The sequence below is a fragment of the Lycorma delicatula genome, chromosome 2 (assembly GCF_047948215.1).
Source record: "Lycorma delicatula isolate Av1 chromosome 2, ASM4794821v1, whole genome shotgun sequence".
NCBI lineage: Eukaryota > Metazoa > Arthropoda > Insecta > Hemiptera > Fulgoridae > Lycorma > Lycorma delicatula.
Window position 1 is genome coordinate 4,364,650 of NC_134456.1, and position 19,189 is coordinate 4,383,838.

Genomic DNA, 19,189 nt, shown 5'->3' on the forward strand with positions numbered 1-19,189 from the left:
TCCATTATTGAAGAGAGTGATTTTTTTGACATTCAGAGGGACCTTAAAAAAAAATCAAAGCAAAAATTATGTGCTTTTTAAAAATATTTTACAAAAACAATTTATTTTATATATATGCCTTTACTTTCTTCTGGTGGAAAAGTTTTATTTTGATTCATTCACAAAGGATACATTTTAGCAAAAATTAAACACTGTGTTGATTAGAACATGCTGAGGATCCTACAAATAATTCCAAAAATAATTTTTTACACGATTAACAAGTATATTTTATCATTCAATCTAGCATTTTTTGTTATAGTTTGTAGATCATGTGTTACTTTATTCTTTTTATGTTTTTTCTATCATCCCTAATTTGATTAGTTCAAGCGCTTCTCCACTCCTTTCATTTTGTGGTAATTTCTTAATGTTAATTTATCAATTACTACCTGCATTTTCAGTTATTTACTTTAAGTATTTTAATATTTACCTTCTCCAACAGTTTTTACTAAATTAATTAACTCTGGATGCCTAATCTGTCAAGCTTGTTCTACTTCTAGTAAAAATTTTAGCTGTTCCTGAGTAAGATGGCCAACTATCCTATTCAATCCCACTCAAAGGTAGTCATTTTATGGGTTGATTGGCCTCTTTCCTTGAGTAACTGTTATGTCAACTAAGTAAGCCAACCTTGTTCCATCTTAAGCATCATGCTTATTTATTCTAACAGTTGGCAGAATAGCTACTTTTTAAATTTAATGGTTTATATTTAGAAATGCTAACACATGTTTATATATAAAAAACCTTGAATCAAAGAAAATAGTCGGTTAATATTAATAACAATTGTCAGTTATTGAAAAATAATATAAAATTACATTTATCAAACCAAATAACAGAGCTGTTTGTGCAAATTAATACAATACTTCAGCTACAAGAAGGTCATTATTATTATGCATCCGTTATCATTTTTAATACATTGTCAAACTATTTAAAAAATCTTCACACACACCAATTTATTTTAAAAGAAATTAAAACTGCCGAAACAATAATACTCTGCTGAGAATTTACCCTACCCTACTAAGAGGCATTTGTATTTAAGATTGTGTGTGTGTGTGTGTGTGTGTGTCCATCCCCCTTAGCTTAGTACCGGAATGTACCGATCCGTAGCAGAAAATCCCAATTCATACAACAATACAAGGTAGATTCTAAAGGTTCCCGAAATTAGTTTATATTTCAAAACCTGCTTACATAAAAAGATTTTAAAATACATTTCCTTCAAAGTAGTTTCCTTTAGCAGCTTCAAACTTTTACCATCCTGAAATGCATTTTGAGATATCATTCTCAGCTACTTCAATGCACTGACTACCATATATTGTTCTTGTACTTTTCCCCTCAGAGGATTCTTCACGTGAATAGTCAAGTAAAAATCAGCTGGTGCTGAGTTGGAAGAGTAGAGTTTCAGAATTGTATCAGCTACTCTTTGACAAGCATGAATTAATGTACTGCAGTGTCATGCAAAAGAATTCAATTTTTTGTTCACCATTTTTCAGGACGCTTCCTTCTTGCTGCATCTTGTAAACAATTAAGGATATTGAGGTACATTTTCTTTATAGACTGCCCATCAGAAATGAATTCATAGTGTACTCCGTGAACCAAAAACTATTGTTTTTGGTTCCTGGAAATCATAATTATGTTTTAACATTAAAACATAATTGTTCCATCCTCCTATTCAAACAAGATTTTTGTAATGGCAAAGATGATGTTAATTTCTACTCTAATAACTGGTGTTCTGTCTGTGAACCCTATAAAAAATACTATGCTTCATCTGTTATGAACCTGTACAGAAATGTTAAACTTGAAGAGTCATAGTGATGAGGTCTTCTGCCACTGACTTGTGAGTTTTTTTTTTTGATTGTGGGCAACATTTTTGGGAAATGTGTTGGCAAACACAATGCATATTCAGATAATGGAGAATACTAGGGCAACTTCCAACAACTGACACTATGTTGGATATCCCAACAATTGACACTACTTCCTTTACAGTTTTGCTTCTATCATTTCGAACAGTACTTTTAATATGCTCAATATTTTCTTCAATTGTTAATGTAGAAAGGTGTTCATTACGAACTGTCTTCTTTGACACAAACAGAACCATCATTAAATTGCTTATGCCAATCAAAACTTTTGTTTTCTACATTACAGACTATCTATATGCTTGTTCAAACAGTGTTAATGTCCCTACAGCGATTTTTTTAAACAGAATTTGATATGTATATACTGCTCAACTGCTGACATTTTTCACTGCAACTTACACCATAACAAACAAACAGTTTTTAGTATAATTGTATTAAACAGGAAACACATATTATGGCTATATCATGACATCATGAATAGGTCAACAAAAAAACAAAAAGATTCTTTATTATAACTGCTATTTTAAACTATGTAAGGAAATTTTGAGAACTTTTTAGACCTAATTTGTATAATAAAAGAAACCCTAAATTTTATGTGACTTATTTATCACTGCATGCAAATAATAATCTATTCAAATAATCTTTAATATTTCAAATATCTTCTTACTTTCCTGGTTACAGCTCTATCACTGCAACAACATAGCTATAAAGGAGAAATAGTGATTGAGCAACATTTTCAATGTGAGATTTTTGCAATCTTGGATGTTTCAAAACCCCTTACTCTAAAAAAAAAATTATAGAAATTTCCAGATGTATGTAAGTATATGTGTTGGCCTGTATGTTAATTATTTGAACTGCCTAAACATGAAATCTTTAAAAATGCTCAAAATTTCTATACATGGGACTTTGATGTCATTAAAATTTTGACAAAATTAAAAATAAGGGAAGGGATAGTTTTTGCTATTTTTCATTTTTCAAATCTTTGTTTCGTGGTCATAGAACTTAAAATTCTAAAGTCAACTGGATTTAGAGGTGGGGATATTCAACATTATTTCTAAACAGTTTTTGCCTCATCTTGAAGACCTGTGGACCAAAAACGTTGAAATTTGGAACAAATATTTGATTTTAAATATCCCAGCTATCACCACATTTTCTCTTATCTTAGTATCCCTATTACGGTTATCCATATCATGATAGCCATATTATTTTTTAATAAAATATAATTTAAATTGATACCTACTTATTGAAATAAATAATATGCCAGAAAATAAACTTTTAAGACATAAAAAATAATGAAAAGCTCCCATTTAGCTTTATTTAAAATATCAATTTTTTTTAAACTTTCATTTTTAAAAACTTAAATTTTTTTAATTTTGTTAAAAAAGGGGGTCCCATGTGACTTAAGTATTTAACTTCTTTTTTGTTAAATTTTTATTATTTCTGTTAATTTACCTGTTTTTCAAGTTTTGACTGTTATTACAAATGTTATATGAGGTAGATGTTGAGCAAAGAAATCAAATGAAACCCAAATTTTTTTTATTCAAAATTTTGATTTTTTAACAATTTTTCTTCGAATATGAAACACAATTGATGATAAAAATAAAAACATCATCAAATTATCCTGACATAATTTAGTAAGGGCTCAATCAGGACCGAAAATCTTTTTACAAATAAGTTTGATTTTTTTTTCTTAATGATTTTAATACTGGATAATTTTTAAGGTAGAAAAGTCATTTGGTATAACAGTCAAATTGGACCTAAATTCTTTTACTGAACATTTTGATCTTTTTTGTAATTGTACTCTAAATGTTGCACAATTAAGTCACTAATTTTTAAAACCACGAATATTCAAAATCTTATTTTCTATACTTTTTAGAGGGTTTAAAAAACCCTCTAAAAAGTAAAAAATAAGGATTAAATCAAATTGAGAATTTTAAACTAAAAAATATAATTTATTAACAAATATAAAAATGCACTGAAAAGTAAAAAAAAAAATTGTATAAATATCTAATAAATAACCAATAAATAAATGTAATAATTATTAAATTTTAAAATTAAAAGTAATAAAAATATTTAATTAAATAAAAGCGTGGCACAGTTTTATAATTTATTTAAAACAACACAACATTTATTTTTACAATAATCTTCATTTTTGTTTTCAATAACGACGCGAGGAGGCAGAAAGGTCTGCTGGAACCTCTCCAGTTGAGACTGACTAGCTACAAGTAACAATCTGGGAAAAATGCACCCACTCGCTTTCTTTGTACGTGTTCTCACATAGTTGAAGTTCATCTTTAAATTCTGCAAATTGAACGCATTCCCTTAAAGGTCATCTCGGTGCAAATTTGAACCATCAAAGAATTAAAACTTGAGTTATTTTATTACAGATAAATGAAGTATATACATATACTAAACAACCTCATTAAACAAAATATATATTTTAAAATACAGCAAATGTCTATAAATACTTATTTGAAAACATTGTTATAAAAACTGCACCACGCTTTTATTTAACTAAATATCTTCATTACTTTTAATTTCATTATTTATTTTATTATTTATTTAATTTGTTTCCTTTTTTTATTAATGTTAATATTAATATTAGTTAAATAAAAGCTTTTTTAAAAAATAATTTTTTATATGTAATCAAATATATTTTTGTAATGTTTTTTGTTTTTTTGAATTTTTTTAAGACCAAAAAAAAATATAAATATTTATTTTTACACATCGAAGTTACATACGTGTACCAAATTTCAATCATTTTCATACGATAGTTCATGAGAAATGAAAATTTTCAACTAAAAGCATGAATTTAGCGCGTAGGGGTACGCGTGAGGGCCTGGAGGTGGTTCATATCAAATTCCGACACCGTAGTGCTGTATTGTCATCGAAGTTACATACGTATAACAAATTTCATTAATTTTCATACGATAGATCAAAAGATATAGCAGTTGCAAGATTTGATTATTCCTAAAGCGAGTTAAACAAAAGGTTTTAAAAAAGAAAGAAAATATGCTTCACTATTCTTCCCAAGAAAAGGTAGCTTTCATAAGTTAAATATTTACATACAATAAAAAAAAATTCTAAGAACTGAGTATAAAACACATTGTAATCTGCAATCTATTTGCATACTCTTCATTTAACAGTAAAAAAAGAAGAAATTGTAACTTTTGGCAAGATTTAGCTAACGTAATTAAAGCTATATCTAAGATAAAGAGTATACTTCTGTTTAAAAATAAGTTATATTTATCATAAATACAGCAGCATAAATAAATACTTTTTTAAAATAAATAAATATTTCTAAAAAAAACTCACTCTTTGTAATAGATCTTCAGCATTAGTGAGCTGTTTTTTCTGTTCAACAAGCGCCTTTTCAAGATCATTTATTTTTTCACTTTGCGCATCAATCTGATCATTTAGTACAGTCACTTGTAACGATAATGATTCTTTGTCACTTTCAAGCCGTCTTACTTGTTCATTAGTAGTTTCATTCGGTACCTGCAACAAAAACAAAAGATACTTCTAATTACAAACAATTAATTTATAAAATTGCAAACTGCAGTAAACAGACAAACACAGTAGCATGCATATTAATCTGAACATAGGGAATTTCTTTGTATAAAAACAAAATTAATGTATATATATATATATATATATATATATATATATATATAGATATAAATTAAAAATATTTCTTGATATTAATATATATATAGTGAAACCTTGATAATTTGAAAAACTCGATAATTCAAAGTAATATTCGTCCCCATCAATTCTGTATTCCATGTAATATTAAATTTAACCTTATAACACTGGTCGATATGATTTTTGTCTCATGAGTACCAATAGATGTACTTAATGCAGTTTTTTATCCTATTCTCAAATACGTATTCAAAATTGTTCCATCTCCCACTGTATTTTGTTATTTTTATTTTTTTAAATATTTTAAAATGTTTTTTGTCCATTTGTCCATGTCAAGCAAAAACTCCTAGAGCATTCTAAATATGATGGAACCAAATGAGCTAACTCAAAGGGTAGCACTGCTACTGTTTTACAGGTTTGGACATGTACAAACACGATCTAGTATAGCACACATTCATCAAAATGATGCCTGTTGTGAGATAGTAGTGAACCAATAAACACATAATTGTGAGTGCTTTGTGTATCTGAATTGTTGTGTATTACATATTTACAACTTTATTTCTTTTAATTAGTCGTTAGTTACAAAATGCCTAGAGCTTGTTTAAATCATTCTAACAATTTTTTTTTGTATGGTGAAATGATGCTCAAGTCCCAAAGGCGAAACTCTATTACTCTTAGTAAAAATGTGTTATGAACTTTATTTTGGGTATAAAATCGGGGACCAAACAAGGGCTTCGGCCCCACACATCTGTTGTTTATTGTGTTCTAGGGTTCTCACTACATGGAAAAATTGCACACACCACATTCCATTTGCTATCCCTATGATTTGGAGGGAATCCAAAGTCACTCTTCAGACTGTTATTTCTCCTTCAAAAAACATTAAAGGCATTATGTCAAAATCAAAACATGCAGTGGTGTACCCTAACTTGCAGTCTCTAATGAGACCAAAGAATTGCCCATACCAAAGCCTCCACAACATGTGACATTAGATGAAGAATGGAGAGCTCAGAGTCTGATGGAAGAAAGAAAAAAAAACAAATTCTGGTGATACAACTTTTGAACATAGCAGTTCATCTGAGCCTCATTTACTGACTCAAGAAAATCAAAAGTTATTCAAAAAACAGTATGAAATGCTTGCTTTCCAGCTAAAAGGATGGAATCTTCCTCAAAAGAATACAATGATATGTACTTAATCCTCATTCTGAATTTAAAGACTACTTTTCTGAAGAAAATGAATGGCTTAGTGTTTTGTAATGACATTTCTTCTCTTACAGAGACACTTTATAATGAACATAACCCAACAGAATGGCGTTTGTTCATTGATTCCTCTAAAGTTAGTTTAAAAACTGTGCTTCTGCATAATGGCAATAAATTCCGATCAGTACCTGTAGCTTACTCTGCTAGTATGAAAGAAACATATGAAAACTTTAAATTTATATTGGAAAATCTTCAACATGCAGTGTATGAATAGAGTATGTGAGATGATTTGAAGGTAATTGAACTTATTCTTGGCCTGCTGCTTGGTTAAACAAAGTACGTGTTTTTTGTATGATATGGATAGTAGAAACAGAAAAAAACCATTTCATTAGAAAAGAATGGCCTAAACATGAATCACTCATTCCTGAACAGAATAATGTGAAACATGACCCATTGTGTAATCCTAAAAACATGTATCTACCTCAGTTACATATCAAACTAGGATTAATAAAGAATTTCGTCAAGGTCATGGATTCATGTACTTAAAACAGAAGTTTCCTAAAATTAGTGATGCAAAAATTAAAGAAGGAATATTTTTGGGTCCAAAAATATGATCACCAACCCATGATGAAAAGTTTGGGGAACTATTGAATCCACTAGAGAAATCAGCTTGGCAAACACTCAAAAATGTTACTTAGAGGTTTTTTTAGAAATCGAAAGGTGGAAAATTACTGTGATATTGTCAATGATCTTATAATATCTTATAAAAAGTTGGGTTGTAATATATCCTTAAAAGCACACTTCCTGCACTCGCACCTAGATTTCTTCCCAGAAAATCTTGGTGCAATGAGCATGGGGAACATTTTCATTAGGAGATTTCAGCTATGGAAAAGAGGTATCAAGGCAAATGGAATCCTAATATGCTGGCTGATTATTGTTGGACCATCAAAAGGGATGCTTCAGAGGCGAAATATAGCAGAAAATAGTCATTTCTTACTTTCTAGGTGTTAACCTTTTGTTACTTTTGTTTACTTTTGCATTTGCAATTTTAAAAATTTTAACTATACTTTCTCTTAATTTTTTTTTAAGCTTAATTTGTTTAAAACTAAGGATAGAAAAATTGTATTTCCAGATCTGTAATGTATGCAAAAAGCAATTCAAGAAATTCACAATTAGAGAAACATTAAATTTTTTTTATATCAGTGTAATTTATTACCTGCTTTACTTGCACAAATTCTCACTGTTAAAGAACACCTTTTCAAAAACAACTTCTGTCAAGTTACTGGGTTGTATAAATGTTCTTCTTTTATTGCTATAATTCATGGTAATTAAACTCTACTAACTATTTCGTTTTGAAGCACCATAATTAAACACTCAACTTATCACAGTTATTAAATAATTAGTATGCTCATTCACATTCCCATCTGAGGTATAATATCTCATGGGAGTTTCCTAAAAAATGTCAAAATGAGTTTTCAGGATTTAAAAATGGGCTGTCAGAACATTGTTTTATGCCCGCAAGTATGAATCACGCAGAATAATATTTAGAAAATTAAAAATAATAATTTATCCCTGTTTATACTTATGAATGTACAATCTTTGTAAAAAGAATTCACTTATTCTTTAAAAAAAATATTAAATATCCACCTCTACCACACTAGATAATAGAAATGTCTTTGTGTAACTCAATACGATAGTCTGATTTACAAGAAAGGACTTTATTAAATTTTTGTTGTTAGGTTAGGTTAGATTTTGATAAAAATTGGAATATTGGACTAATTAAACACAAACTTCCTGCCAATTCATTTAAATTAGAATTTGACTGACTCTCATCTACATAATTTCTCTGGTGATGAATTTTTAAATAGTACTAATTAAAAAATTGCAATAAAAAACCCTGAACTTTTTGCATCTCTATTCAATGTGTACATAAATAAAAAATACTCAAAATACTTTCAGTAATGCCTTGAAAATTTTGATTTATTTTATAACTATATTTAGTATCTTCATGTATTTTTAAATGATTAATATGGCTATAATCAACTATTTTTTACTTATAATTGTGTATTTTATGGTGCTGCACTGATCTAGGTTTTACCATGGTTTCCCTTGATCCATCTAGGCAAATACTGGAGCAGTTCCTTTATCTATCCATAAGTAACACATCTACTGCTTTATATTCATATCTACTAATATAACATATTATAATGTATCAATATAAAAAAAATGTTCATTATTCTATTACAAGTAGATCACAAGCAATAGATTAACATTGATAAAACTCCTGCCCAAGATGTCCAGCTCAACAGAAGAAGTTCTGTGAAAAGGAGTAACAAAACTAATCTCAATAATAAACTTATTACTTTATGTGAAAAACAATTAATATAGAAGTATACATGTATTAACAAAATAAAGTTAAAGAGTAATAAAGATAGATATCTTTCTTCTGATATATTCCTAATCAAGAAATATATATACTTAATATCAAGAAAATCTATTATACTGAGGTATCAAGAACACAAAAAACATTCTCAACTGCTGAATTAAAATACAAGACTCCACAGCAAAACCTAGAAAACATGCAAAATATTTTTTATTAATTTAAACAAGAATGCGGTAAGGAAACCATTTTTTAATGCATTAAGATCACAATGGATAAATCACTGCGTTTAGGTTCCACTAAATACTACTTTCAATCACCTATAAATTTTAATTAGTATTTTACTTATAATACATTTTCACAATCAAGAAAATTCTGAAAAGATAATAACACATACATTTGTTAATCATACTGTGAAAATTAAAACCATAATCAAACTTAAAATAATAATTAACATATTATTCATCAAAATTTAAAAAACTCAGTTGACATGCAGGTTGGGGATGTAACCTGGCAACTACATTCTTGCTATCTATGTTGTCTTGCATAGTACACTAATCCCTTCTAGTGCAATGTTAACAATGCCAAAACTACTTTGGACATCTCCACGTTACAGGTTGAAACAGCAGTGCATCTATGTATTTACACTTTCTAAACTTTGATGAGAAATACTAATAAAAACAATAAATAGCATTTATTTACCACTAGAAAAACAACATACAAGAAGCTGATGAAAGTTTTTGATGAATCATTCTAAAAAATAAACAATAATTAATAATACTAATCGAATGAGGAATGCATACAGACGTATAAACACAAGTTTTTTTTAAAAATCAATAAGCACAAAGCAGTTACTTATAGAAGTGAAATGAAAATTTATAATTTATTTGTAAAACTTTTATATTGTTTACACTATATTAAAAATAACAATTATTATAGTTGAAATCATCAAATGTATACACTATTACATTATTCTGACTATACATTATTACTGCTAGACCAAATATGTTAAGAGCTTTTCCTGATGTAATATAATAACAACATAAATATTAGTATTAACTCCAAAAAAAAAATCATGAATTTTTTATTACTAGTATTACCCCCTGTTCTTATGACTCACGAACTATCATAATGAAAAGAGTTTATGAGAAATTTCAGAAGAGTATTTTTTTTCTTTTGAAAATTACACCAGTAAAAGTTTTTTTTTAACAGCAAATGTTCACACCTACTTGAAATTCTACTGGAATTTATTACTTCATAATAACTCTTCATCACTGTATAATAAATAAACAATACATTAATAATAAGCATTAAACATTGGCTATTGTGTATAACACAGTTGGGTATATTAGGATTCCAAAAGTATGTAGCTTAGTATTATTACATTAAACAACTATGTATGCTGTGGTAGTCACAAGTACAAGCACTGTGATTAGTAAATTGGAAAGAGCTAATTTCAGAAAGATTTATCTTTGGGTTAAGTTAATGTAAAAACCACAATCTAGTATGTTTTTCCATACTAGTATGTATATATATATGTCAAAAGCAAGTAAGAATACTACAAATAAATGGAACTGCACAACAAATGAAATTTCATTCAGTCTACAAAGAGAAAAAAAATGTATGTAATATTAAAAAGACACATTAAAGAAGAATGGATACAAATGTATTTAAGTTTTTTTTTGGCAAAAAAAAAATATATATATATAAAACCAGATCTGATAACTGCAGGCATCAGATCATATGATGCCTACAATTAGAAATAATATAGTTTCAATATTTAGACGACTAAAAATTTTAACTTATAGATAAGTTTATATTTTTTAGTTTGCAATTTTTCCTAAAATGAATGGTCCCTTTTTTATTATTTTAATAATAATATCCACCTCTACCGAACCAGATACTAAATTGTACTCAACTAAACTAAATAAACTCAACTAAATTGAAACTTAACTAAATTGTACTTAGCTTATGGGAAGGGCCTTATTATGCTTGCGCTCTAATTTAAAAAAATTTCAGAACCATTTAAAAATTCTTCCCACCAATTTGTTTAAAACACAATTAAAGGATTTACTTTTATTCTGGTGATGAATTTTAAAATAATACTATTGAGATTTTTGAAAACCTTGGATTTTCTGCATCCAGTTCATCTGTACATAATTATGTGTTGAAATAATGTTCAACAACACTTTATGTATTGTGAATTATTCTGTAGTTATTTTTGATATTTATGTTCATGTAACTGCTTTAATATTATTTCATGTGTTTATATTTTAATAATCAATATATGGATTTTAATTAAATTTATTTTCTATATTATAATTACTTATATATTTTGTAATACTGCTCTGATCAAGGTTTTACCATGGTTTCCCTTGATCCATCCACGTAAATGCTGGAGGAGCTCCTTTGATAATATGTGAAGTAGCATTTCTAACCATACTAAATACAATAGAAATATAATGTATTATGGTGTACAGTTTAGAATTAAAAATTTATTAATTTATGTTGATTTAGTTATAGTTAAATTGATTGACAGGAGTGGAAGTGTGATTTCTCTTCACTATGTTAATGAGAACCAACTTTCACAGAAATGTTTCAACTTTTGAAACAAGCTTACAGAGATGATGCTCTGGTCTGTATGCTATGTTACAAATGGTTTTCACGATTTAAAAGTGGTCATCAGTCAATTGAAGAAGACCCTTGACTATAAGGCCTTCGACTTCAACTGATGACACCCACGCTCAGAGAATCAACAATCAGGTGCTCCATATCACCGATTGACTGTCAGAGAACTTGTAGAAGAGATTAGTATCTCAATTAGATCATGCCATGACATTTTGGGTGAAAAATTGAACATGCATAGAGTTGCAGCAAAGTTTGTTCCTTATTTGATGACCAAACAGGAGGAAGAACATCAAGTGGACATTTGTTGGCAACTTCTTGAACAAGCCAATGACAATGACACATTCATGCAATGGATCATAACGGGAGATGAGAGCTGGGTTTACGGCAACAACATTGAGACAACTGTTCAATCATAATAAAATCGCACATTATAAAAATCGCTACTAACTCTTAAACACGTTGCACTCAAATAACAATAACAAAAACTAAACGAGATATCAATACTTCAAGAACATATGGTTACAGAAGAGGTTATCCAGAACACAATGCTACCAATTACACATCAGTAAATATCTCCGATGGTGCATAATTAAAAATGTTGAGTTATTTTCTGAGCGGATCTCTATATGTACTGTATGTATGTATATGTTGATATTTCAGCTTTGGCCTGAGTTTTGATCCCATCAGATTCCCTGGCCCTTTTTTTCTTTTTAGCAAATTTTAGATTCTTTTTAGCCTTGTTGAATAACATTTAACTGATTTGGTCAATTTATTCAAGTACAATTTATTGCAATTATACTTTAAATATTGCATAATTAAGTCATTAACATTTAAAAACCCTATGGCATATTTCAAATAAAAATTCATCAAGATGGCAAAGCAAGGAAAGTTATGCAACCAACCCCTTGGCAGTTTTTTTTTAATATAATTATTTATTTATAAGAAATTATAGAATGTACTTAATATTACTATTTTATTATTGTAAACATAAATCTATAATTAAAAAAATACAAAACATTTATAATTGTAGTTAATTCATAAGTGAGCCCTCTTATGGTAAAGTAAGATTAGGTTCAATTAAATAAGTTTCAAAGTGGAAAGGTAAGGAAATGCAAGGTTCTTTAAAATACAATAAGATCATACAATTTCATTAAAGGTAAGTATTTGATTATGTTAAATGTGAAATACTACAAAACGTGGCAAAACATTTCAAAATTAACATTATATTACTAATGTTACCAGTTTAAAGCTAAAATAAATAAAAAAATCATAATTCTAAACAAATAAGCTCAAACAAACAATAAACAAAATAACCATCAATTTTTAACTTCTCTCACCATAATTCATCACATTCTAACCTTTGAATGATAACGAAATAAAAACTGTTGATCGCAATGGCATAATGACGAAGGCAAACCATGGACCCCATGAGGTGGTGAATAATGACAGAAATATGGTGAATGCTGATAATACTGATCAAGTCTGGGTGTGCTACCATAATGATGTACATGCCGATAATCTCTATAGTCGGATAACTCATGACAACTTGATGCACAGCTGTGGCAATTTAATGGATATCTTGGATAATGTTTATTGTCATTAATTACAGGTAACGGCTGATTATGGACGACTGATGATTTTGATTTACCGTCTCGTTCTTTACGAGATGTTGATCTGCGGTTACGATCTAAACTACCAGATTGGGTTGATGGCTTACGATAAATTACTTTATTATCCTGTTCATTGCTGCTGCTGTTGTTGTTATCACTATTGTTGTTACCATTATTATTTCTACTACAAGCATTATTATTATCTTCATTATTATCATTGATGTTACTACTATTAAAATTGTTATCATCGCTGTTAATAATATTATTATTATTATTAGCCGAACACTTTTTATAGACTTCATCAAATTCTTTTAATACATCATTAACATGTGTTGAATTAACATCACTCATTTCACCAAGCTTATCACAATTTTTAATCCACTGGAAATCATCATCACATTCAGTAATGTTATGATCTAAAAAAGAAAAAAAAATAACAATTGAAAAAATCTTTACAAAATATAAAATATTTAATTTAAATTATAATAAAAAAAATATCCGAACTCATCTAATGTTCACAAAAAAGTAACATGTCTCTACTGATTTCACTATGATATTATCATCATATGTAGCAATCATCAATTTCAAGGAAAAAAGGTTTCTTAATTTTTTTAAATGATCACAAACCTCATTTACTTTTTTATTATAATAATAATATTATTATTATTATTCAACAATTAGAGCTCTATAAAGAAAATTTTGGAGTCCATTTTAATACTGGAGCACTTGTAATGCAAATGAAATTAAATTGGAGCATTCTGTCTATCTCGAATAAGCCTGGATCTCAACAAGTTTTAAGAAAAATAATAATGTAACAATTAATAAAACTATTCCATTGCGCTTCTCAGGCAGATGTAACATCGCTAATCATGAGGGTAAAATTTCCATTAATGATAATGATAATATTTATGTTGTCCATAAAGCTAGATGACAAATTCTTTTGAGATGATTGTCAGATAGATTAATTCACAACAAAATCAAATAACATTGTTAATTAATTAATTAATTAATTTAATAACATTGTTAATGCTTTGATATTATTTTTTAATGTGTATTGTTTTGCTTTGAAGTACCTTAATATAACACTAAGTTTGTCATTACTATTAAATATTCATTATATTTATGTGTGAATATTCCCGTCTGAAATACAATATCATTTCTTGGGTTCCTCAAAAGTCAGAAAGAGTTTTTAAGATAAAAAAATGGGCTGTCAAATCACTGTTTGATGCTTGGAAGTATGAATCGTGTAGAAGGATGTTTAGAAATTTAAATGTTGAAAATCCATGAGTTTATATTTATAAATATACATCTTTGCCAAAAAGAATAGTCACTTATTTAAAAAAAAAAGAAACTACTACTATCCACATCTACTAAATCAAAAAGAAGAATTTTTTCATGTAATTCAACAAACAATAATACTTGAACTTAAGATTCCATCACAATAATAAATTGCAAAAAATATTTAAAATCTTCTCACTAATTTATTTAAAATAAAACTAAATTTTATAACAATATTAACTAATGTTGTTTTTTTTTTGATCATTTCTTTTAAATCCTAAATTTTCTGTATCTGTTCAATACATACAGAATTAGAGCTCAAATAATTTTCATTAACACCTGAATTGTGATTTGATATAATTTATTATTGCTTTATTTTTTTTATCATGGCTTTTAAAAATTCTTCTACTATTAAACATTTTATAATTTTGTGTTGTTAACCATAATTATCTGTTGAAACAAATAATTATAGACATTGTTTTTTCCATTTAAAATTGGTAACAATAGGTTTTCTTAATAGAACGCTTTTAATTACACAACAGAACACTGGACGGATGAAAAGGATGAGTATTTGATTATGTGACTACTACTTTGTGTAGTCTATAGTCTATTGTGTAGTCTTTGCGTAGTATATTTTTATGGTTACAATGATTGCTTCAATGTCAATAACCATCGGAATGATGTGTTTCTGTCTACAGATATCGTAATTGTGCAGATGCAGAATTTTTAAGAAATCAATTTTGTGTAGAAGAAGCCTCCTGGTAAATAAAAGAATATACATATACCTGAAAACACAGATGCCATAACAGTCATGAATCCTCAAGCAAATTGAATGCTGGTCTGGCAGCCAGCATTCAATTCCAATTAGCTTGTCCAACACCACTGTATGGAGGATTCTTTATAAGGATTTACACATGTACCCGAAAAATATTAAAGTATTGGTTGTCAAATTTACAAAACTCAGTTGACTAAGATGGTGATGGATTGCTGGACGAGTGAATGGCTTGAAAAATGTGTTTCAAAATGATGGCCATCTTCAGGCCGTAGTGTACAGTTAAATTATATTAATATACTGTCAATCTGTAGAAGTTCTTTTTTAAATTAATAAATCAAAAGTTATTATTTTGTTTAAAATCACTCTTTTGATTGCATCGTCCATTACAAGCAACTTCTATGTTATAGTTTTTTGAATCCAAAAATACCACTACACTTTTAAAATAGATTTATTTTATAAATCTTTAATGTTATAAAATTTATTACTAAATTTAAATTTACCGTAAAAATTAGTTCTAAATTATTAATATTATATCTCTATTATTATTTGAATTAGTCATCTTGTTTAAACTTTGTAATTAATTTTATATAACTGTTTATTTTATTTAATAACAACAGGCTGAAGTCCAATATTAGTCACTATGATGCGATGATAATGAATTTTGTAGCATGTGAAAAAATGATACGCTTAACCAGTATTTAAACCCCCAACCTCCAGATGCCAGCAACTATTATAACCATTTTTTGAAGCAATATCTTTTAATGTTATTATTTAAATATTGAATTTCTCAGTATAATTTGTTTAATAAATGCTACTCCTCTTAATAGAAAATTTATTTTAAATTTTAGATACTTATTAAATTTAATCGGTAGCTTTCATCAATTGTTTAATAAATTTTGACCAAAAAAATTGAAGTGGGATATGTCAGGGATACACCTGCAGGTATTTACATGAATACATCTAAAAAAAACTGATGTTTGAATGCATGTATGTTGAAATCCATTTATTTCAGATAACAATGGACTTTTCTTATCAATCAACACCTGTCTGCAGTTTGAACATTCTTTAAAATTGTTACATCTTGATTTCAAAACACTTCTGCTAAAATCAACACAAACAAATTTTTTATTGGTTTTACATCTTTGAAAAACCATAAACATTCACAAACAGGATACATGACCGAATATTCATTTTTTAATAATAAATTATTGAAGTATCTATTGCAGTAAAACCATTTAATATAGAGATCATGTTGTTGATCGATTATCATCTCGTGGGCTTGTGTAGACAAATCTAGCATTTCTACATCAATTTCTGAGTTGACATTGACATCAGTGCGAGATGTACTTGGCCCAGTGCTTGTACTCAATTGTTCGGCGATGCACAGTTTCTTTCGTTGTCTAAAAGCTCTAACTAGTTTGATGAATATAAGAAGCATCTTTCTCTATTCATCTTGTAATCTATTCTCCTTTGGTGAGTTTCCTTGATTTCTCCATGTATTAGTATAAAAAACAATTTGCTTCAGAGAACTTGCTGAAAAGAAATCTCACAAAACGTATTTTATTGTCACTAATTGCTGGCTCTTATTTCAGAGTTTTATAACATTTGATGCTAAATTTAATACAATTGGACAAACATTTGCTTACAACACTTATTTGAAAGTGAGTATATGATGAAACCCAAACGTAACATACAAAACACATGGTGGTTGGCAAGGAGAAAGTAAAAAAAAAAAACTGTTTTCACATAAATCTTATGACATTTGTCTTTAAAAATAAAGTAAAATTTGTGGTGGTATAGTTTAAATGAAATGTTTAGATTTACAACTGAAATTTATCTTTATTTCTTTTCACTGAAATTTTGTGTATGCACCTCTATTCTTGTGACAATTGATAAGATATATTTATATCAGAAAGGACATAAACATTTATCATAACTGTATACTTTACTCATATCAAAAATTGCATGCTCCAGATGATGGCGTGAAGAGAAGAAAGCAGTCAACTTTTTTTAATTATACTTTGTTGGTAAATAGTGTTTTTTTTGTTATTATTCAAATTTTTATAATTAAACCACATACGTCTTGTATGTTTTATTCTCACAGTGAAATTTTCCCATTTGAATTGAACTGAAATGTTTAAGTGGTATTTTAAAATATTGCTATTAAATTATTTCAAAGTCAAAAAATTTATACTGTATTTACAATTTTAACAAACAATAATAACAATATATACCAGAAAGATTACACAGAATAATTTGTATAGAAATTAACAATACCATCTCTCATATTTTCTTCCCCATCAGTAGGGGAATGTGAAGTGCTCTCATCAGAAGTGAATGACCTGTCATCGTTGTCATCATCTAGCTCTCCCCTTGCCGAGTTCATCCAAAAGTGTCTTCGTATCATCGATGAAGAAGATTCTTCAACACCAGACTCATTAACAAAATCTAACAAAAGAAAAATAAATCCTACAAATAAAATAACTAATAATTAAATCTTAAAATAAATTAAAAGAAAAAAAAATTGTATATATTTTTCAAGCGAGGTGATATGGATGTTATTTTTCATATCGATAGCACATTCGAGTTTTGAAATTATGAAAAGATGAAGAACTAAAAAAATTCATTCAATATGTTTCAAATGTCAGCTGTCAAACTTATATTTGTAAATTTGAATCAAGTTTGATTAAATTAAATAGCCTAATGAAGATATAACATCACATCATTTTTATTAACAGAAGATAAAAATACTTACGTACTGGTAGATTCTGAAGTTAAACTTTTAGGAGATCTGATTCAATCATAAAAAGATTCAGCTAATAGTTTTAAGAGGTAAAGTATAACTAACAGATGTTCAGCAACATTTAAAATAGTCCTAATTAAAAACCCTGAATTTTCTGCATCTCTGTTCAACATATATATATGTGCTCAAATAATTTTCATTAATGCCGTCTGAATTATCTGTTATTTTGTAGTTACCTTCATATTTAACATCTTCATGCTACCTTATCATACCATTATTTCAAGTGTTAACATTTTAAAATAATTAATATTATGGGCATTAATCAAACTGATTTTTTTTTACTTTATAATTAATCGGTTATTTTGTGATACTGCTCTGATAAAGCTTTTCCTTGATCATCCAGGTAAATAGTGGGGCAGTTCTTTTTTTATCCACGGAGTAGCATATGTAACCATTCCGTATGAATATATACAATTTATTAATTATGTACGGTCCAGAATAAAAGTTTTATTTATTATAACATTACGCTCTATTTAACATCAGAAAGAATTGTCCAAACAATTATTTTTCCTTTAATGTAATGTTTTCATACAATCAGTTATATGTTTTCTTAATTTTTAATAAAGCATTAAATTCTTTCAATAGTTTTTTCTATTATTTTCTTTATGTTTAGTTTTACAAAAGCGTACAAATTTATATTTATTAAATTTTATGATCTCTTAATTTTTTAAATTAATTTGTATCAACATAAATTACAAATACATTTTACATCAGTAAAGCACGCCCAATGATTTTCTGTTTGACCATTTTTCACAAAAATGTATAGAGAAATTGCTTCATAACATGAAGATTTGTCACAAAGATTTCCTTTAATAAATACTGACAGTCTTAACGCCATGCTTAGTAATATTAACTGATTCAATCTCTAAAAATTTTTATATCCACACAAAATTACTATGATGATAGGGGAATGGTGAATCTGAAAATCTAGAAGAAAACTGTTCACTCACTCACAAAACAGTACATTAAAAATAAATTAGTAAAATAAAA

General features: G+C 27.9%; 1 protein-coding gene across 9 annotated transcripts in view; it reads right to left on the minus strand.

Annotated features, from left to right (window-relative positions):
- The window catches only part of Liprin-beta (liprin-beta 1), a 387,502-nt gene that overhangs the window by 69,134 nt on the left and 299,179 nt on the right, over positions 1–19,189 (minus strand). For 7 of the 9 annotated variants that reach the window (XR_012755391.1, XR_012755390.1, XM_075358200.1 and 4 more), the window contains 3 exons: positions 17,674–17,844; positions 13,092–13,759; positions 5,202–5,384 (listed from right to left, as the gene is read on the minus strand). Coding sequence is in view for 7 of the 9 variants with exons in the window: in XM_075358200.1 (XP_075214315.1) it covers positions 5,202–5,384; positions 13,092–13,759; positions 17,674–17,844 (1,022 nt within the window). In the remaining 2 variants the exon portion in view is untranslated. The remainder of the gene's footprint in view (positions 1–5,201; positions 5,385–13,091; positions 13,760–17,673; positions 17,845–19,189) is intronic. The other 2 variants (XM_075358205.1, XM_075358203.1) reach the window with 1 other exon arrangement.